Below are 23365 nucleotides of genomic sequence, written 5' to 3'. Positions count from 1 at the left end.
TAATGTCTACTAAAAGTTTATCCAACGAAGGAATCTTTTTTTGTAAATGAAATGAATGAACTTTTCTTCGAATCGATTGTTTCACAGTATCGTTTCTATGAATGGTTTTCGCCCTGTTGACGTTTTAGGTACTTCTGTAATACTTCCACTCTTTCGTTGGTTTAAAAGTCTATAAGTAGTTGCTTCTCCAAAAGGGCTGACTTTTTAGCTTATTAACATTTATTTATAAACACTTTAATATATTTTAAATCGCAGGTTTGTAAGTGGGCTCACTGAAGAGATGGTGAAAAATCACAAAGAACCTTCTATGATCAATACGAACCAAGATAACAATTTTTTTCTTGCAATCATAGTTTGATTATTTATTAACATTAAGAGCTAAAAATTGATGGGATTATAAACGAAGATCTAAATTTATGATCCATTTTATAGATGGTGTATACTGAGAAGGAGTAAAAAGATATAACCCGTTAAAAACATGGTACTCGGAAAATACCCATTAATTTGATACCTTGCTCAGCAAGCCTTCTGCAGACTGGCAAATGTCAGAAACTGGCATCCCAGCTTTACGAATACGAATAAGCCCCGTGAGGATTGTTCGTGGTTTTTTTGTCATTTACGAAGAAATCCCTTATTTTCTCTCGTCTCTGAGTGTAGTGACACGCTTTTGACCACATTTTTGGGCACGTTAATGACGTTTTCTTGATAATGCTCACTGTTGCTTACGTTACTTGGTACTGTTGAGCTATCTGATATTAAGAAATCTTTGTATTCCCCAAACTTGTCTTTATATATCCACTATTTTAGTTTCAGGGATGTCTGTAGCCTTATCTATTATAATTTTATTCTCAAAAATCGACATTTCATGAAAATGTATGTAAAATTAAAACTGATAGTTTTTTTTATCAAACACATTACATTATCAAAACATACTTCAGTAGAACTTAACTATAGCGTCATTGAAGGGTCCAGTAAAAAAATGACACTATATCAGAGTAACGTAATAAAAGAGGTAGAAAAAAAATGAAAGTTTAACGAGGCTATATTTTATATTACGGCATTATTTATTATTACAGCTGCATTTAGGATAAAAAAAATTAAGAAATAAAACATATCATGTATATAAAACTTACATTTTTTATAAAAAAGTTCTCTTATGCTGAAAAAAGTCATTTATTTTCTTCTGTACAACCCTTTCCGAAAAATAAAGTTTTTCTGTAGTGTCCTTAATAATCTGAGCTGCTTCTTTGGTAGTTGTGAATACCTCCCTGAACTCAGCAGCTTTCATTGCTTCTTGGATTATAAGACAATCAACGCCGTCTTTATCTTCTTCTCCATAATCTTTTTCTCCATTTCCACATTTTGCACTTGTTCCACAATTTTTTTATCACTTAACACTTGAAATGTTTCTACCTGATCGTCTACTGAAATGTAGGAGTCAAGATGTGGCTTTCGTTGTGGCCATGTGTTTTGAATTCAATCACCTGTCATATTATCGTCCATACATTTTGCCTCTCCAACAATTTTCGCGAAGAAAATTGAGTGCCGGCTTTAAACCGATCTAGCCAGCCGTTATAGTATGTGAAATCTTCACCAAACAGTTTTCCGAACTTTGTAGCTTTCTCCATTAAAAGTGGCTCGGACACAAAAATATCGGAACTGTGACACTGCTTGAACCATTTGAGTAGAGTAGAGTGTCATTGTTTTTTAGAATTGAGCCGATAGTCGAATTAACAAGTCCAAATTGCCGACATAATTTTTCGACCACTTTCAAATGCTCTTATAACACGCACTTTATATTTCATAGGCAAAGCCTTTCTTTTAGTACTACAACTTGCCATATTAAAAAATAAAAAGTTAATTACTAAATTAAAATCAAAAAACGAGCCGAACATAACTTCAAGGTAGCGAAAATTTCTTAACTGACTGTTCTGAAACAGAAAATTTGACTGTTTAGGATGGCACTGATAAATGAGATTTCGAATAAATGTAAAAAATTTTATCACCTACATGCATACAAGTCTTAAAGAATTATTATAATGAATTATTATTATACGGCTATAAAAAATGGCCAGTTGGAGGCATTTGCGGCTCTCCCTCAACATCAAATAAAGTTTACTATAATTCAGTGATGAGTCGTTTTTTAATAATACTATAAATTAGATTACCTATGAGCTGCGATATAAACAGTACCATTAAAATATCTGTAGATTAAACATATAATACTAAACAATTTTTCTATGTATTATTCAACAAGTCTGTTATTTGCCACAGGCCACAGTCAAGGCCGTCCATTTAATTGAATATTTATTCAAATCCATAGAAATTAAATTTCATTTTTATATATTTATCAACCGAGAAAAGCATTATATAAGTAAAATATCCTTAACAGTACTTTTTTTAATCCTCTGAGATAGCTACAACGATTAAAAAAATTAGCTGTTTTAATTAAATTATTAGTTGAAGTTATTTAATGCATTTCTAATGCTTGTTGGGATATATAATATATATATAATATACTGAGTAAACAAATTCCACATTTTTTTTACATTACAGTTACACTTTTTTCTTGTAAATGATATTCAGTTTTCTACGCCTTTTACATAAAGTACCGATTTATGCATTAATTGACTATTCATGCTTGCAATGACAAAAAGGTAAAACAGTGTTAAAACAAGCTAAAACAATTAATTTATGCAATTCTTTCACAAGCTGTTTGAAAACGAAATATTGAGTCACTTTTATTGAGGCACTATACAAACTGTCATTATTTGATATATTAGTACCAATTCAATTTAAATTGTTATTCTTTTATTAATGCAGAATTTAGGATTTAGCCATACTGCTCACACTCCCTCTAAGGGGGACATTTACTCATCCCAGATACCTACGGTATTAAAAGGACTGAGCTCTGATGGGACTTTTTCCGTGTTATCGAGCCCTATGTGACTTGGTATGCTGGAGTATGTATCTCCCAAAAATTTTCGTACACATCTGAACGTCGCGAGGAGTACTCGGAGGAGCTTTCTGCATGGCCTTATAGACCCACCCGTTTTATGTTCTCTAGGAGGTTTTTGATGTGATATGAGGAGTAGTAGATAGAATAATAGGTACTGTTTGGGTACTTTTCATTCTCCATTGTCTCCTGATTTATATTTCTAGATCTCTGTACTTGGCGATCTTTTCGTTGTACTAAACACGTAAATTATTGGTGTTGGGTATCGCCACCTCAATAAGTGTTGTTTGCCTGGTAAGTTTATAACTAGTATGAGATCCGGTCTATTATGTGCCACTGGTTGGTCTGTGAGGACAGTGTGGTCCCAGTATAGCTTGTAGTTGTCATTTTCAAGCATTCTGTCAGGGACGTATTGATAATAAGAAAGATAGTCGGTTTGGAGAGGTCCCAGTTTGTCAGCTAGTTCTTGGTGGATAATTTTTCCTACTTGCGTTATTTATAATCAGTTTCGACAAACACCTGACAGCCCCCGGTAAGATGTTGGATGGTTTCTTGGGCTTGGCATGCATATCGGCATTTGTAATTTTGGACTTGAGCATCTTTAATAATATATTTCAGGTAGTTTTTAGTTGGAATAACCTGATCCTGAATGACAAGTAGAAAGCCCCTTAGGCTCGGGAAACATCTTTCCTGATGTCAACCAATAGTTCGACGCTGTATTGTCGACATATTCTTGGCTGATCTCATTGAGATGTCGCCCATGCAGAGGTTTACTCATCCAGGTGCCCATTTTTCCTGCCTAGTTAGGTTATTTATGCGCATTTCTTGTTCCCTTAGTTTAAGCAGTATTGTATCGTCTATTGCGCAAATTGCTCGATGTAAAGTAGATGTCTCGGCCTGCACCTGAAAATAAGATCTTAAATTAGCAATATGTTTATCCAGTTGCTCACCTATGTCCATAAGTCCTCTTTCTTTGATATATCAGTAATGTTGTTTTCTCTATTACACTGCGTGGATGGTGTTATTGCACCTCTGTGAGAAGTGTTCTTACTTTCCGCTGGAGATGCTATATATTAGGCTATTATTATAATTATATGCCATAGTCTTTCTCCATTCCTATTTTTACCTCTGTGCTTACAGTTAAGATGTTTGTTTACATGCATGTTCTAGATCATATATCCAAATCTTTTGTTAAATAAACTGTCAAAGAAATACATAAATAGAAAAAGGAAAATGGAAAATGGAAAATAGTGGACAAATGGTGGACAAACCCAGTAAAAATAGGTATCATTGATAAAAAAGAAGCATAGAAAAGATACGTGTAAACAAAGGACAAAGAACTATGTAACAATAAAAATAAAATTTTCAAAAAGGCAGTAAGAGACGCGAAACAAAAATCCTGTAAAAAATTTGGGAACAGCTTAAATGAATATTATAAAAATGACAGTAAATCCCTTAGGAATAATATTAAAACATTCTGAGGACAAAGAAGAACAGATATATACGGCATAAAAACTGGAAATCACAAGACAGAATATAAACTACACAAAATGGTAAATGTCTGGAAAGAGTATCTATTATACCTGTAAATTTAAATTCGAAGAAGACACAAACACAAGCCTACATTCCAATAACACATCAAGCTTAAGGAAAAAAGAGAACAGGACATGGAGAATAAAGAAAGAAGAAGTCATTAAAGCAACAAAAATAATTAAAAACGGAAAAGCTGCAGGAGAAGATGGAATATAACCAGAAATGATAAAATGGATGGGGGAGGCAGCCATAGACTGTAAGCAATAGCTACTATCGGGTAAAAGAAGTTACAAGAAGAAGAAGAAATTGTCAAAGTATTATGTTCCATTGCCTTTTATCATCCTGTTTACGAACTATATATAGTACCATCTAACCTAATTAGAAAATTCGGCTTTAACGTTAGAATAGTTACAAAAATAAGAGAATATAACGAATATTATAGAGCTGCATAATTTTTTAAATATTTTTTTCTAAACATTTAATAGCTGTAACGCTAACAAGTAAGAAAAATACATTATGTAAAATACATCTCGTTCCCTCATCCTAATTCTCTTCAGATGTTACATTTTCATAAAAATTCTTGATGAATAATAAACACTTTGGACTTATTTTTTAGAACAAATGAGGCGGAGAATGCGTCTGGCAAAGAGGATAAATAATTTATGTTTTTAAAATTTTAAAAATATGTTTAACCAGTGGTTTTTAGATGTTTTTCTTGGGGACAAAGAGTTTTGGTTGTAATTTTGTCGTTAGAGCAGATTTGATAAAAATTGGACAAAACGTTTGCAGTGTATTCAGCTATTAATATAATTTTGTTTTGTTGAGATTTAAGTTTAAGTCCCCACTTTATATCACTATTTAAACGGGGACTAACCCAGATGCAGCGTACAATCATGCGATTCCGGAGAACCTCGCCAAACCATTGAACGCATTGTGATGGAATGTTCCCTGACAACATACTTTATTAGCATGATCGACTTCTTCTCGAAATTTTTTACGAAACAATTTACAAAACCGCAAGAGATAAGGTTTATTTTAAAGGTCAAGAACAACGAAAAGAAATCTTACAAAATATTATGATTTTCAATTGTTAAAATTTAACCAAACAAGATTAAAAATTGTAGAAATAGATAAATTGAAGAATTTTCAAATACCTTTCAAATGAAGATACAGCTGTTTAAAAATAGCCAGTTTTTCGAAAATCGAATTTTTTATCATTCGAAAACTGATAGTAGGTACTTCTTCCTGACAATCTCAAATTGCATAATTGTCCATGTACGCCATACGCTAAATAAATAAATAAATAAATATTCAGTTGTTTTGTCTTTTTCTTTTTATACACTTCTTTCTTTTGGTTTTTAATTTCGTATTTGTTTGGTTAGTCGATTTCCATCCATACTTCAATTACTGCATTTTTCGCTTGTTGATTCCATTGTTGAAATCCCTTCCTGCTTATTGTTCGAATTCTTTAGCAAAAGTAATTGCGAAGTACCACAAATATTCCTAATTCTGTACCAAACTTTCATACAGCTTATTATTATTTTTGTGACTTCCGAGAAACTTTTATAGTAAATTTTTTTAAGCTTACGTACAGTAAGATGAGCTAGAGTTTTAAATTTTGACGTGACAACGTCTTAAATTAGGTTGTGGCTCGGAGTCACTCATGAAAAAGTGTAACGCCCGCTCACGTCTGTTACGATGAGTCACCGAACGAGAGAGAGGCCCGCCGGACCGGCGAATGCCTTGCGTCTCTCTCCCACTCAAACATGATCGGTCCGCTGCGCGCGCAGCACTAGAGAATTAGGCGCGTTGAATCGGTGCGTGCTTGTGTCTCTGTCTTTCTCGAGCGTTCTTGGCGTTGGAAAACCGAGAAAGCGTCATAATACAAGTTCACACGTGTGGTTAAAGTATCGTCAGCTGTGTCTGTAGTGAAAATGTGGAGTGCTTAGATTCGTCATTTACAACAACTACAACAATAAAGGTAAATAATTGTACACTAATATTTCATTATCGTAAACTATGATTGATTGATTAATTGTTAGATTGACACAAAAGTTGAGAAACTGAGTTTATAGGTTATGTCATACTATTGACAAATGTTGATAGTGTTAAGTAAATTATTAGTTTAAATCACTCTGCAATCAATCGTAATTCAGTCGATTGAGAAGAAACAGCGCGTTTCAACTGCAAACAACTATTGTGCAATTTAATAATATTCATATCAATAAATATTCTACCGACCTTCAAAAGACGTTGTCACGTAAAATCTTAGCCCGTAAAACCGACTTTACAGGCAACCGATTTTTTTGAGCTTAATTTGTTTTGCAATTCATTATATTTTTTATTGTGATTAAAAGTAGATTCACAGTTTTCGATGGCTTCTTCGCATTCTTTAGACCACCACAGTGCTGCTGTGCATTCCTGTGTTTGCCTATAACCTGGCCTGGGAGTCGGAAAACCTCAAGTTTTGTTGTAATTATTTCAAACCTCTAGAATTATTATTTTTTAAACCCTGGCGTGAAAAAGAACAAGACGATAACATTTAAAATATATCCAGATAATCCACATATCCACTTATATCCATCATAAAATCTACGAATACGTTTGCCCCAAAAATTTCCCTAAAAACAATCCTGGGGTATCGTACTAAAAAGTCATTTATAAAAGAAACATAATTGCATAGCTCCTTTTAAAAACTTAATAATTATAAAATTACGCGATGTGAACACTCTTTTTTTTGCACCTATTTTTACGACTATTATTTACTTCAGATTTCGCAAGATGGTTCTAATTACCAGTAAATGACCGAGCCACTTTTATGTGAATAATACGCGTATCTTTCACCTTGTGAATAAATCTTCAATTCAAGTCAGATCCATAACAAACATTTATTCTATAACCGGATAGTTGAAGAGCCGACTACCAAAACGATTTCTTACAATACCGATTTCTTTCATGAATAAAAAAAGCCGTACTTATAGCAAAAATGGCATATTATCATACAAACAGATATGAATTAAAAAAGAAAATCATTAAAGGACTGGCAGATTTTCGAATATGAAAAATTAATAATAAATAGACTTGGGCAAAAATGCAAAAAAAAGTAAAAATATGGGCTTAAATATGCACTAATTTACCCAAAAATATGCAATAAATAAGCATTTCTTTTAGAAAATATACATTAAATAATTTTATGTCATACTAGTTTATTATTGTGTTTTTTTTTGCTTAGTTACCAACTAAGTAATAGTGTACTTTATGCCCGCGCGAACATAAAGTGTACTTTATGGCCTGCACAGTTTCACTAATGTGTTCTACATGGTTTTCTGTCATCCAGTGCTGTAATTTTTCATACTCCTTGTCGTAGGCATCTCTCGACTTATGTGGTAGTAACTTTTGCGTTGCTTTTTACGTTTTTTTTTTTTTTTTATTTGGTTAGGGATCTCAAAAATATCTTGCATTTTCACGATTTTAGTTTGACACGTTTGACAGCATTTCCGTAGCGTAGCAATAATATAACACGAACGATAGAGTATATACTAGTAAATATATTGTCAAAACGAAATCGAATTTTCGGATTTTTTAGAACATATTTATTTGTAGATGCAATAACGAACTGGTATGACATAAAAGTTTGTATGCACCGCGAGTATTAATTGATGTATTTGCCCTCGGGCGACTTAACATCGTCGCCCTCTGGGCATAAACATCTATTTAATGCACTTGGTACATAAATAACTATGAAATATGCATACCGTCAAACAAAACATATATTTAATAATGGTATATTAATTGATGTTTATTTTAATAATCAGAAAGCAATATAAATAAATTTAAAAACTAAGTAGGTAATAGTAATGTACGGCTGGTTGCTAAAAAAACTGATACGACTCTTAAAGCTAAATTTAGTATTATGTTTTGCGAAGCGAACCATTTTAACGTAATTAGAACAAAAGTTTTTAATATTAATAAAAGATGGAGAGACCAAGAAACCCTCGAAAGAAAGTAAGCTTTTGGATAGATTAAAAGAGAATCGTTTTGAAGATGCGAAAACTGCAAGAATTATGTCACAGTTTCCGAGAAGAAAGCCAACAACTTGGCGCAGAATTAAAGCATCGGGTCTTAAGTACCGAACTGTAGCAAAAAGAACAAGCTTTTACACTAAAACAGAAGCAATCAAGACTTATATTTGCTTTAATCATCAGCTACAAAATCAAGATTTTTGGGACAGGATAATATTTATAGATGAGTTTTCAATCTTATAAAAAGGGCAAAATTGGGCTGTAGACCAGATAATAATAGATTTAATCCTCTATATGTTGATAGATATCGAGCAGCTGGTTATGTTAGCGTCAATGTGTGGGGATGGATTTCATCTTGAGGAATGGGAATGGTATGGCGCATTGATGGCAGGTTTGTTGGGCAGACTTATCTCAATATTCTAGAAAACATCATGTTTCTCAGTGTAGAACAGTTGTATCCAGAAAATAATTTTATCCTCCAACAAGATAATTGTCCTGTTCACACTGCAAATATAATAAACCAGTGGCTCCAGAATAACAACATCGGAACCTTACCATGGTCCAGTTACAGTTTAAATTTAAATATAATCGAAATGCTGAAGAGCTGTGGCACGGTATACAACAGGTTTGGGAAGAGCTATCTGAAGAAGACAATTTCATAGTTCCTTTCACGCAGATGGACAATCTGTTGTCAATGTTGATGGAGATACATATTACAAAACATTAATTTTATTTTTACATACCTAAATTTAGTATAGTTTTGGTCTTCCAGACCCTCGCTTTCTTTAGAAAGTTTCTTGTTCCCTCCAGTTTTTATTAATAGAAAAACTGTGGTTCTGCTTATATTAAAATGTTTTGCTGCCTCTGATAGTGCCTACTTTCGAACAGCCATATCTTTGTTAATATAAAGTTTACGGTAATCTACAGTTTTCCCAATAAAATCTAAATTTTTGAAGTTAAAAAAAAACCGCTTAAAAACATGTGAACTTTTAAGTCACGAATAACTCAAGAAATATTGAATTTTCGAAAAAAAACTGTAATGTAAGCTGTAATAATAAGTTGTAATAAGTAAGTAATATGTTGCTATCATTCAGTCCTCGTAGACACTTTTTCTGAGGACTAGCAACCTCCAGTGGAGTCTTACGTGGCTATGTTATCAATTCTTGTTGTAACTTAAACATCCTAGTATATAAGATCAAATAATGTAACTACTTAAATTCAATTTAACGGGTTTTTACCCAAGTATTTGGTGGCTCAAAACATGTACATCTAGATACACATACATGATGATGGAATATTAATTCCGAAAACGTTCTGGGATGTAGCCTGATAGGGTGTTTTAATTATATACATTTTATAAAGGATTTAAAAAAAAAATGTTTGTAAATAACCGTTTTGTCTGAAAATTCACTATTCTTGTAATTTCCATGATTTTTTTTATAAACTTTTTCTACCCTCGAGTTGGGGTGGTAACCACCCCCAGAGGAAAAGCACCTATTGGCGAAAAGTAGATTTTAATCTTCGAGCTAATTTTTAGCAAAAAAGATATTACTTATTTGACAAAATTTCAAGTAAATTTATCTAATTTCACATAAAAAAATTCTTTTTTTCTACTATTCTTACCGTCATATGCTGGGACTATTTATCTTTTACTGGTAGACGGAAGTAATTAAAAGGGAGCATTTTTGGCCTCAAATTTATTATTAATTGAAAAAATTCATGGAACCCATTGCAGGAAACCGATATTTTAGGTTATTAAGGTCCATAGCACTTGTTAGATACCTAGCGGGGTCAAAGACCCCAACAGGGTGCTTTTTTACCTTATTTCTCTGTATTATAGAAATACAAAAAAAGTTGAAAGAACTTATGGCACCTATAAACCCAAAACCAAAAAGATCACTTTGAAAAAAAAATTATTTTTAAAAATGTATAATGGGTTTAATAAATAAAATATTTTAAAATGTGCTGAATAGGCAGAAAAATTAAGAATTAATCTCATAGTAGTCCTTACAAGAGATGAAACAACAAAAATTAATTATCTGAAAAGATTTAAGAATCACTTAAAGTGCAAAAGTTAAAAAAAAGTATTTAACATATCAAAGAATCTATTAAAAGTGGCCAATTTTTTATAGCGAGCCCGTACACTATAAAGAAAGTTGTCCGTTACATTGAGATTTCGCCATGTTGTACGAGAAAAAAGAAACAAATGAATTGTTGTTTATCTTGTGCAAACCGCTATCGCTATTGAATATATATTGAAAATTACGAGACAAGGAGTTCATATTATTTTTTATAGAAAATCTTTTCTGCATAAGAGATGAGATAAGTTGATGTAGATGTCTGAATACCAAAGTAGACATGACGCGAAACTTATTTTTTACCCGAACGGAGTCAAGAAAATTACAGCACCATTAATGGAGTTTGAAAATTTGTTTAGTAAAAGATAGAACTCTTCTAAAAATTTTTTTACACGTGAACAAATAGTAGAAAAGATGCCCTATATTTCACCGATTTATAGACATAAAATGGTTGTTTATCGATGGAGCAAAATAAATAAAAAAGATTTAAAAAACATGCCCTTACTTCACGTTTCTCATAAGCAACTCTTCAACACACATAGCCTAGAGCTAATATTAATAATATTACAGAAATTAATATTACACTTAACAGTCTTCTGGGTTAAACCGCGACGATTATCATTGCGCCGAGCTTTCGACATATTCTTCGATGCCTTCTTCAGGGCTCCCGAGGTCTCAGTCTCCTGAGCTCCAGACACTTATACACTGATCACTAACCAATGCATTACTGGGACTGGGAACAGAAAACGGTTCATTTTTACCGTCGATTGTAACGTGATTTGGGTGGAGGTTAGCGTGGGGGTTATCGTTCTTTATGAGAGATCTCCAAGTCGAAGGTAACCGTATGTCGTTATTTTATTAAGACAATTTGTCTGTTTTTCAATTTCTATGGCTTGTCGAATAATTCTTGGTTTATAGAAACGGATGTTGGCTATGGTTCTGGAGTTTTCAAAATCAATTTTGTGACCTGTATGAAGATATTGTTAATCTAGAGCTGAACTTAAGTCGGAATTGTGAACAGATATGGAATGCTCATAAATTCTATTTGGATTCTACGTTTTGTTTGGCCTATATAGGATCGGGAGCAATCCGCACAAGGAATTGCATAAACTCAAACTTCGTGTTGTTCATGTGGAATGTTGTCTTTGATTGATCGGACAAGAGATGAGAGTTTGTATGATGAAGGTCTATTAGTTGAAATAGAGTGGAAGATTGCTGTCTGTGGATACTCCTATTGATGTGATTTTCGCAGTAACCGTTTTGGATGACCGCTAGTTTTAAACTAGAGAGCTCAGCAGGTCTACTTGAATTGTCGCAAAAGGCGTATTGATCTGGAGACAAGCGTATTAATGACTGAATTAATTTATGAAGGGGCTGATGAGAATTAGCATGCAAGTAACGAATGGTACGGGTGGGTTTGCGATAAACAGAGTGATGATGAAAACCTTGGGATTGATTTTTCTTTATGATAAAGTCGAGAAACAGAAGGAATGAATCAGTTTTCACCTCCATCGTGAACTGGATACTAGGATGTATACCATTCAGATGGGTTTGAAAATACACCAAACCATCCCTACCATGGGGCAGGGCAAGACGAATGCATCGTCAACAGATTGTAGCCAGCATGTGGGTTTGAGCATTGATGTGGATAGCCCCTTGAGGCACCATTTATTTGTCTGTAAAATTGATTTTGGAAGATGAAATCAGTGTAGGATATACAATGGTTAATTAGAGATAAGTGGTCTTGCTGGGTACTATATTTAGTTTTCAGAATGTTTAGAGTTTCGTCTACAGGAATGTTTGTAAAGAGAGAAACGATATCGAAACTTACTAGAATATCTGACGGTGAGATTGTATTGTTTATGAAGTTCAATGAAATAAAAAGAATTTTTGACGAAGAGGTTGTAGAGTTTTAGCCAAATACTTGGCCAATGATTGTGTAGGGCAGTTATATGCACCGACAATGCAATATAGAGGAATATCGGGTGTGTGAATTTTGGGTAAGCTATATATTCGAGGTGTTCTGAAAGACTTTTCACGAGGAATTAGAGATTGTTTTATGTCAACAGGAAGAGAGGTTTTATCAATAGGCTTTTGTTGTTTTCTCTAGATTGGTTGTTGGGTTATAAGGAATTGGTCTATACTCTGGGGTATTAATGAGATTTGAGCGTTTATTAATATAAGAGTGTTTAATGTTTAGGATGACAGTAGTATTGCCTTTATCGGCGGAAAAAATGACTAGATTTGAATTTGAATAAAGTTCTTTTAGGGCATTTTTCTCAGATTGGCTAATGTCAGTAGGAGGCTTTGAGTTGCTAAGAACTCTAGCAATGTCTAACTGGAGATAGCTTCTTCAGTTTGACAGATGATTGTCTCAATTGGAATGTGACTTGGGGCAACAGAGTAATTAAAACCTTTTTCTAAAGCTTTAGTGATATAAGCTTTAGCAATCCTTTGATCTGGATCGTCGATGGACCACAAAATTTACAAGATTTAAACAATAGAATTAGATTGGAAATTCGTAATATAATTCCAGAAATTATTTACAATATTCAAGAAAATTGTCGTCATCGTTTCAATTCCTGTCAAGAGGCATGTGGTGGCAGTTTAAACATTTAATTTAAGCGAAAAGCAATGTTTATTTGTGAAATCAACATTTTTTTCTGTTTTCTGATAGCAGTAAAATGTGTTTTTAATTAAATAAATGTCATACACACTTATTGTGTTAATTAATTTAATTAAAAAATTATTTTTTTGTCACCTTGGATAAATAATTATGTTAACGTCACTAGTATGATATATATGCCAAAAAATCATCATTTAAAAGTAAAGATTCTCGAAAAAAGTCATTTATTCCATAATGTTACTTCTCACTGTATATATACATATAAAGATTGTTCATAAATTATTTATCTGTGTTATCAGTATCAGAAAGAATATTTCTATTATTGTTGACTTTACTGCTGTATTACATATTTTGTTCATCGATTTAGTATTTTTAAGTGTTATTAAAAATTAGTATCTGTACCAATAATAGATTCTTAATTGTTGCTTTTAATCTAAGTTGTACTTTCATTTTAATAGGATTTAAAAAGTTTATCAAATGTTGAATTAGTGCGTGAACGAGTCTATTTAAAAACCATTAATCGTATTCTATGATTGATAGCTTTGTGCATGGTTTATTTTGTATTTTAAAAAGAAAAAGACAAATACAGAGTGTGTACTATGTTTTATAAAAAATTGTTCAAATATTTTGGATATAAAATATTAAAGCTAAAAAACGGGATGACTATGAGAGCTACACAAGCATTTTCTTAAAAATGCAACTTTAAAAAGGAAATAGGAACCAAATATGAAGACTTAGAAGCTGAAAGTGGAGGATAATGGATGATTCAAAAGAAGAAAGACAGAGAGAGATGGGAGATTACTAATCAGGAAAAAATTCAAGAATTGTTCAGAAATGGACCTTACACAAAACTAAAAAAAGATTCAACCAAATCACTGGAAAAATATAAAACAATCCACAAATTTAAGGAATACCTGACAGAGTACCTAAGAAAAATACTATCATCACATTACAGGAGGACGTCCCACCTATACGAAGTCATAAAATTCATAAGAAAAATGTACCTTTCAGCTCAATTTGCAGTAGCACGGATTCTTCTTGTAACAGACTGTCAAAGTTCTTCCTAGACATAATACAGCCTTTAGCAGACGACACAACAAGGTTTATTAAAAACAATCGTTACAAAAACTAGCAGAAATAGATTACAATTACAAAATTTATGCAATGAACTTGATTGCATAGCAATAAATACTATATCCGATTTGGAAATACTTGATAGTACAATTTTTATGCCAGAGGATTACAACGGTTCTTATAACAGATTCTTCAGAACAAACAGATTATTAATTCCGATACCTCCTTGTGTCATTTTTTAAAGGAATGGATAAAATTATTCTTCAGATTAATATATCAGATATTTTTGTCTTGCTTTCGCACCTTTTCACATTTTTTAAATTAAAACTACGATACTAACGTAAAAATATTGACTTTATGGATTAAATCTGTTGTTCTTTTAATACTTTTAATATTCACCAAGTATATCTACCGCCGATTCTGATATTCCCATTATCAATTCTTCAAAACATAACAACTTGTTACCACACACAAATTTATATAACTGAAGATAACGAAGTTTCGAAAAATACAAAACAATCAACGTGCACATCGCTTTTTGTGTACGAAAGATGGCAAAATATTGGAAATATTACATTTTATTTTCCAGCTACTGCCGCTGACAGGTTTCTCTACTTGAGACTTCCCAAAGTTTATTTTATTATGATGGGTTTTCACAGTATATTAAAATAATGTATACTTGACCTTGTCGTAAGGAACGTTCTTCGAAGTGTTGTAGTGTAGAGAACAATTTGTAATGTGAGTGAAGTTGAAGTTTTGAATATAATTTTTAAACAATTTCTGTCTGTGAGAACTAACAAGCGTTCAAATGTGAATGTTTTCTTAATTGGTTATTGTGACTTTTACCCGTTTACTTAAACAAAAGGTAAGTTGATTAAGGTAAAATTTATTTCCTGACATTTAATGCTTCACTTGTCTGCGATGCATAGTTTGACCGTTCTCGCAGGTATACAAATTAATTCAGAAGTACCAAACTGGTGAATTGAACGTATTTTGTATAAACTAATGTCGATAAGTTACATAGACAAAAACAAATTTGGAAAAGAGTCACTAGTGAACCAATTTAACCGTTTTATGTCATGAACTGCCGAGGAAGCTATATACTCCAGTTTATCTGTGAAAAGTCATCAATTTCATGTAAAAATCTTGTACAGCTATTTGAAAATTCTAAAAGTTATTATGAAGGGTAGCTTATTACAAATCCGTGAAGACATACAGCTGATTCTGCTTTGTTTCTTTTAACAATCATAAATAGTGAAAAACTTACTGAAGCGATGCTTTTATACTGGCGTTGTATTACTTTTTCTCTTTACAGTAAAATGTAGAGGCGAGCTTCACGGAACTAGCGCCATAAGATGGCGTCGTCACGGGTAGCGTCACAGAATAGCGGTTCTTGACATCAATTCACTACTCTCGATCAATTTGTTTTTAGTCATCGCATATTTCCTCTGAGAAGGTTTAAATCAAAAGCTCGGAAAGCGATTATATTATTTAAACTACTGTACTTTTGCCCAAACAGCGACTCTAGACGTATTTAGCACAACATAATCGATTCTGTATTTTAGATAATCTTTATAATTATATAAAAATCTCGTCTCACCATGTTTGTCCAAGCTAATATTTAGAAAAACACACTGAACCGATTACAATAAAATTTTGTTAAAGTGTATTTGTTGGTCCAACTTAGGAGATAGGATATTTTTTATCTCGATGAATGACCCTTATTTTTTTTAATTGTAAATTCAAATTTTTTTATACGACTTAACATCCACGCTCTCTGATTGCTTCAAGCTTCAAGTGGGGTTTTAGGGGGAATCCCGGGGGTTAAAATGGTAAATTTTTTTGCATCTCTTTTGGGGTCCCAAAATTGATAATCTTGGCAAAATTCAGCTTCTTCATATGACTTTTAGGGATCAAATCTCTGATGACTGGATTATTCGGTCTCAAAGATCTTCTGGACCAGCAACATTGTTTTATTTTATAAAATTGTCTTCAAGACCTCGTCCCGTCAAGAACTCTTTTTATAGTTTCTTTTATTTTCTGGCCTTCAATCGTTGAGTAATAGTTGGCCTGGAGTTTTCTTTGAGAGATTTTGCGATTTTGCAGCAGAATTGTTTATTTAGCTCATTGAATATCTGGTTAAGTTTTCTTTATCTTCAACCACATGCTTTATGAAGATGCTTTATGCTTTATAAATCAACTGTGTTTGCGTATGTCAATCTTCTTTTAGCCTTTTATTAATAGAAACCGGTCCTTTAAATATAGAACGTAAAAAATAGTTGTCCTACAAATGGTACCTAGTATTAAACGAATTTGTTGATTTTATCATGTAAATATAAAATCTAGTTAACACAAATTATATTTTTATTCATCTGGTTTTAACAGTCCCGGAATTTTTTAATTGTTCAAACTAATTTATGATCGTATTAAGTTAATTAACGAATTGGTAAATTGCATAATTTAATACCCGCTAATTGGATGTAGAAAGTTAAGTGAAAAATTTCGATACAACGATAAAATCTCCGAAACGGATGGTCCATAAATCAGTAACAATGTTAATAATTATGGGAATGGCAATTTGGGTAAACAAGCTTTCTTGTAACAAAGGGATTAAGAAGCGGCTAATTGTACAGTGACTGATACAAAAGAATACCAACCATTCATAAGTGGTCTAGTGCAAGTCAAGATATAATAAACAGTTTTATTAAAAAATGTATACAGCAAATCATTCAAAATATGAATCCCTGACGAATAGACAGCAGCAATGTGTAATATAAGGGTTTTCCTTATACGATATATTAGACCAGCGTGCTAAATTTTATCAAAGGATTGGACATAGCCTAAAAAAATTGAAAATGGTGCAGAAAAAAAAATATTTTTAATGACACTTTTAAATGTGTATTTATACAAATTTAAAATTCATATATAAACAGATAAATTATAAATACTACTGAAGTAAAAGTTGTGCTGTCGTTTTTAATATTTTTAAAATATTATTCTTTTTATTTGAAGCACAAACAATATCTTATAGATAAACCAATATAACATTTACTGTCAAATTTACAATTTAAATCAAAATTTTCACGGTTAGTCACTGACTGACAAATGGATATCATTAAATTTAAATACTTAGTAACGATATTATAATATAGTAATTTATAATTTAATATTTAGTATTTCTATTTGAATAAACGAAATTATAATTTAATTTATACCGATTATGCGGTTATTGTAAAAAGGTTAATACAATTCTGCAATACCGCTCTAGTCGTTAATCATTACTGGTTTCTTCTTTCTTTATTAATTCTTTCCATAAGTTTATGTATATATTGTTTTATTCTCAAACTAAATGATCTTTAATTAGTTCTTGTTTTTAAGCTTCTTGTTGAAACTTGTTTATTATGTGGAATTAATTATGTGAATTATCTTACCTTATATTCTTCTGTAGGGGTCATGTTATGTTTCCAATTAATGCCCATTTTTGCTCTCAGTAGTTTATGGTTAGTTCCACATTCTGCTCCTCTTCTGACTCTCACATCTTTTATCTTTATTGTGGTATTTGGTTTGACTATTACGTAGTCTATTAACGATTTCAGCTTTCGTGTTTCTTGCGTCCATGTATAGTTATGAATATTTTTATGTCTAAAGAATCCGTTGGTGATTTTTAGGTTGTTTTTTTTTTTAGGCAGAACAGAAGAACCGTTGAACACTATAAGAGAAAAACAATATAATATAGAACTACTCCAAAAACAATCAATATGAGAACTATACAAAACGATGTCTAGACCAAAAATTAATAGAATTCAGATACGGCGACATCTAAGAAATATACGAGAATATAAAGGCGAATATAAAACAAGTAGCATTCGAAGCCATTGGACAGAAACAACATATAACAAATAAACAGCACTATTATGAAATAAATGAACCAACAAAAAGAATAATTGAAGAAAAAAAGCAACTGTACAGAAAATGGCTGACTACAAACAATGATGAAGTTTATAAAGAATATAGAGAAAAAGATAGAGAAGTGAAAAAACAAATAACACAACGAAAGAATGAAGAATGGAAAAAAACCTGCTTAAATATTGAAACATACATAGGAGGTACAAGAACTTCGAAGTCATGGAAAGTACTGAGAGGATTAAAACAAAACTCAAAAAGACAAAGAATGGTAAGACTATTACAAGGAACTGTTAACAGAAGAAAAACCACAATTCATAGGAAAAGAGAATAGGCGAATACGAAGCAGATCCCCACAACAAGAAATAGAAATAACAGATAGGGAAATGAGAAAAGGCATAAAAGCAATCAAAAATAACAAAGCACCGGGACCTGGAGGCATCTCACCTGAGCTTATAAAGTAAGGCTCAAAAAAATTACACCGGATGATAAAATTGATATTTAAGAAAGCCATAAACAGCTTCCAAAGGAATAGACGGAGGCATATATGACAACTATAGTTAAGAAAGGACATAGAAAACGATGCGAAAATAAGGTAACAAAATGTTTGGTTGACCGACCTAGCAGTTGATGAACTGGAAATGCCAAATACCAGACTTTTAGCATCAGAAGAGCCTCCATCTAATTAAAAAGTACGCAGTCTCTACCAGTGATGGCCCTTCAAGTCTTTCTTATAGATTCCGAATCTAGCAATCAATTTAGTAGAGTATTCTTCTGAGGAATATCAGTCTGCTTAACTTATATCCAGTTTTTCTGACACCAATGACCTTAACTATGGCATAAGCTAGCAGCTATATAAATTACCATTTCAGATTTATTTCTTAGCGTATTATAAAATATTTGTCTTCTTTTTCATTGCAACGTTTGTAAATTGGTCAGTGTACAGTGTACGATGGTCTATTTTTGTCGGTTTTCTTTTTGAAATAGAAAGCCTTGGTCTTCTTCTTCTAAAGCTCTTGCTGTGATTCCTTCAACATACACGGAGGATTGGGGCTCTTAAACCCATTTGATTTAGTTTCGAAATCAAAAGAGATCGTAATTGATTGTGTACTTAGGCAATGAATTCGCTTTTTACTTGGCTTTTAGTTTGTTCATAAATAAGTTTTGGGTTGAGTAAAGGCGTATCCATTCTTTTTTTTTTTTGTCAGTTTCCTCACATCCACTGTGATCATTATTTATGACCATTTAGCTTTACCATATGTAAGGTGGCAATTTACTCCCGTATATAATATCAAAAATCGGAAATGCAGGTCATTTTTATTGTTGAGTGAATATTTTTAATCCCTTAAGATTCATTTTATAATAAGGATAAGTGTTATTCTTACACTTTTAAATTGAAGGGGGTCATGTAGACAATGTACAGAAGATGATGGTCCAATGAGAGATAAATAAAAAACAGATAGATTGGCACGAGGGAAAAACTATTATTAAAAAATTCCCAAGAACCTACATTGCAATAATATCAATATTTATTATTACTATACGTCTACTAAAATGTATATAATTATTAATAATCGTGTTGCTAGCTTAAGTTGCTATCTAATTCATTTAAAAAAATTTCCTAATTCCTATTTCCTAGTCCCAAAGTCCCATCTCCAGAATAAATATCAGATTGTAAAGTTTCCAAAATCCTAGAGAGAAGTGTTCTCTGACCAATCTTCAGCTGGTGTTCAGAGCGGATTTATCTACAATTTCAATGTGGTGTGCTGATGAGACAAAATCACTTTCATCTGAAAAATCTCAACAAAATCCTGAAAGTGATCTATAAAAAACCAAATAAAAACTACAGGATGACTTACAGGATGATTACATTAAGGTACAGAATATCCAAAAAGTTATTTAGAAAAATGTCGACAAAGATATTTTCGAGGCTTGAAAGTATACCGAATTGTACAAGCTGATTAATAACAATCTGATACAGCAAATATACAATTTTTTTAAATAGAGACCCTGTATATTTTCTCATATTTAGATTTCTTTCATAATATGTTCTTACAATATGAAATTTCACACTACTTGACAAGGTATTTACCCAAATATTTTATTTATTATATGAATGTTTATGAAGTATTCCTTATACTACCCTGACCATGCAGAATTCGGCATATTATCGATACCTGGAGAATAACACTGCCTACATTTTTTCTAAATAACTTTTTTGGATTTTTGTACTACAGTAATGGAATTATTGACCAATGTCGAATTATAAAATTACCCTGTAAATTGTGTGAGAGTTTTGGTATGAAAATATTAACAAATAATGCAAGTTACAGCGTTAGAAGGTATCTCAAGTTGTATCAAAAGTTTAGGATACCCATTGAAAGGATGTAGCGAAATTTGATATAGAAACAAGGAACTAAATAATGCCTAAACCCTATAATTAAAATCAAGACCTTCTAATTTTCCGTTAATCTTAGTAATATATCTCTCAATATCCGCTTTAAAAACCTCCTATTTGAGTTATGTATACTTTTGGGCATGTACCACAATACTCCTAAATTAAATTGTTTGAAATAAACTTTTTATTATTTACTAAAATCAAATGTTCTACACAAAAATTGTTCTTTTATCAACCTTTCTTTTTCTTTTGTTCCAGTGAGTGTACAAAACAATGCGATCTTTGGAAATGACTGCATCATGGAATGAAGAAGACGAAGACGTAGAAGTAGAAGACATGGAAATCAGAAAGCACTCAAATGACGGAAGAGATGATCTTACAGAATCAAGCAGCGACGAGGCGACAGGCAAAAAGAGAAGGAAACATGGCGGTAAGAATATATTCCCTATTGTTTGTTAAACGTTCATTAAAATGTATAATGATCATTTTAACACAATAATTTAACGCTTCTCACAATAAAACACTGGAAAACTTTTGTTTTTCACAATTCCACAAAATATAAATCCGTAAACTAATTTTCGAAAACAAGTTCAGATTTCTGCTTTAATCTGTGCCTTCTAAGAATTACAAGGCAAAACAGACGTTGATAAAGATGTTATTAGAGAGATGGGGAATCTAAAATTGCATTCCACAACATACCTCCTTAACTAAGCAAAAATCCTCAGCGAAAATGAATTTCTTTTTATTCCGATTTACTCTTTATGAGTACGAGAAACCAATTCTCTAAGGATTTTTGCTTAGTTGAGGAGATATGTTGTGAAATGCAATTTTAGATTCCCCAGAGTCTAATAACATCTTTATCAACGTCTGTTTTGTCTTGAAATTCTAAGAAGGCACAGATTAAAGCAGAAATCTGAACTTGGTTTCGGAAATTAGTTTATGGATTTATTTATCAGATGTCGCTATTCCGTCCAGATCGAAGCCATTTTATAGTTGCTTCTAATATGACAGGAAAGATTATTTTCACGTTCAGAGTGGTTGTGAATAGCCGCTCCGAAGATCTCTTTTAGGGTGAAATACCGAAAACGGATACACAAATGCACTGTACGTAAAATCAAATCATAACTGTCTTTTCTTTTTTTCCACAAAATATATTACAATTTATTTTCACTAAGGCAGAGTGCCTTTCTAAAGATATTTGGTTTTTCCTCTAGTGACGGAAAGATTAATTTTGGGGCTTTCTTATGCAGCTTTTGGTTTAAAATTTTGTTATTTTAATTATTGTGAAGTTATTTTTAATCCATCGCTATTTTGCTATTTTAACGCTTGCATAAAACGTTCTGTCTCTATCATTCCAGTTTTCTTCTTTCACTTGATTCCCATTCTACAATTTCTTGGGAAAGTCTTGTATTAGGTATTCTTGGTACATGCCCCAACCCGATTACCTGTTTGTCTCTTATTTCATTGTGTGTCTTACTTTTATGCATGACTTTTCTGCTGCTCTTCTTCAGAAGTCTCTTTCTGTGGGTTTTAGAATTTATATACTTTTGAGATAAATGTTTTTTTGATTGGTGTTACATATCCTTTAATAGTGCTATTGCTTTTCTTCCTTGAATATTTCATTGTCTAATGGTTTCATCTAATGTTCCGTTATAGGTGAGTCTTGTTCCCAGGTATTTTCTACAAGTTTTGAAAATTGAACTCACATTTGCAAACAATTAATCATCGTATATTTATGTTGGCTTTTTCCATCGCTTCTCATAGTTTACTCAGAGAGTCACAATCATAGCATGACATTTGACAAGTAGACATGTTACTTAGCTACCATCTCAGTGCAGTGCCGCGTTTTTGTTTTTGCTAAATATATATCTTTTTAGTCTTTTGTGTAGAACATCTATATAGTCTTTTGCTATTAATATATTTCTATTCTGGATTAAGGTGCCCTACATAAAGTATTTTACGTTTTTTCGTTATACTTTGAAGCATTCCATCAATTTTCATCAGATATTACATGAGAGCATACGGATTTCAACTTTTTCTTTTCTGATATTTGAGGATCTGTATCTAATTATTGACACGTTATAAAATATCTTAGTATATTAGATATTTTTACTGTTCGTAAACATATTTTAGAACAAATCTTTGTTATAGGTAGCGCATCCAGTGGCAGTGCATCAAGCGGGACGACGATACGTAGGCGGAAAACTTGTATAAGTGCGAGAGAGAGAAATTTACGAAGACTGGAAAGTAATGAGAGAGAAAGAATGAGGATGCATTCGTTAAATGATGCATTTGAGGTAAATTCACTTACAATATTTCTAGTTTTTTTGGGTAAACTTGTTATTGCTTATAAAAAATGATACAATTTGGAAATTTCCCCCTGTTAAGATGTTCAACCAGTAAATATTTTAACCCCTTGAGATTCAACTTCTTAAGTAAGTAATAGTAAATGTTAATGTTATTTTACATAGGCCAATAAATAGAAGAAGGATCTATTGACATATCGTTTTAAATGACATTTATTTTACTTGCAGTGGTAGCCTTTATTTGTATAGGCTGTGTGTATAGACTACATTTATTTTCTGCTATTGAAGGGTTGATACAAGGGATGCGATTATTTGATAACTGCTAGTTGTAGATTATAAGCTATATCATAAAAAATATGTTATCAATAATTTTTAAATGGTGTATAACATTGACTAAAAGTTACGAGACATTTTTTTTGTATTTTGGGCAATACAGTCAACTGTCACCGATAAATTTATTATTTTATTT

The 23365-nt window shown here is 32.1% G+C and overlaps 1 protein-coding gene across 4 annotated transcripts in view; it reads left to right on the top strand.

Moving 5' to 3' along the window:
* LOC140436337 (uncharacterized) overlaps positions 1-23365 on the top strand; it is a 223365-nt gene that overhangs the window by 181305 nt on the left and 18695 nt on the right. For 3 of the 4 annotated variants that reach the window (XM_072525061.1, XM_072525062.1, XM_072525063.1), the window contains 2 exons: positions 20849-21020; positions 22742-22887. In XM_072525061.1, the coding sequence (XP_072381162.1) occupies positions 20864-21020; positions 22742-22887 (303 nt within the window). In that variant the 5' untranslated portion in view covers positions 20849-20863. Of the gene's footprint in view, positions 1-14863; positions 15155-20848; positions 21021-22741; positions 22888-23365 lie in introns of those variants that run through there. The other variant, XM_072525064.1, reaches the window with a different exon arrangement.

The sequence above is a fragment of the Diabrotica undecimpunctata genome, chromosome 3 (genome assembly GCF_040954645.1).
Source record: "Diabrotica undecimpunctata isolate CICGRU chromosome 3, icDiaUnde3, whole genome shotgun sequence".
Classification (NCBI taxonomy): domain Eukaryota; kingdom Metazoa; phylum Arthropoda; class Insecta; order Coleoptera; family Chrysomelidae; genus Diabrotica; species Diabrotica undecimpunctata.
Note: the sequence above shows the minus strand (reverse complement) of the source record. Positions and strands in the feature narration are given on the sequence as shown.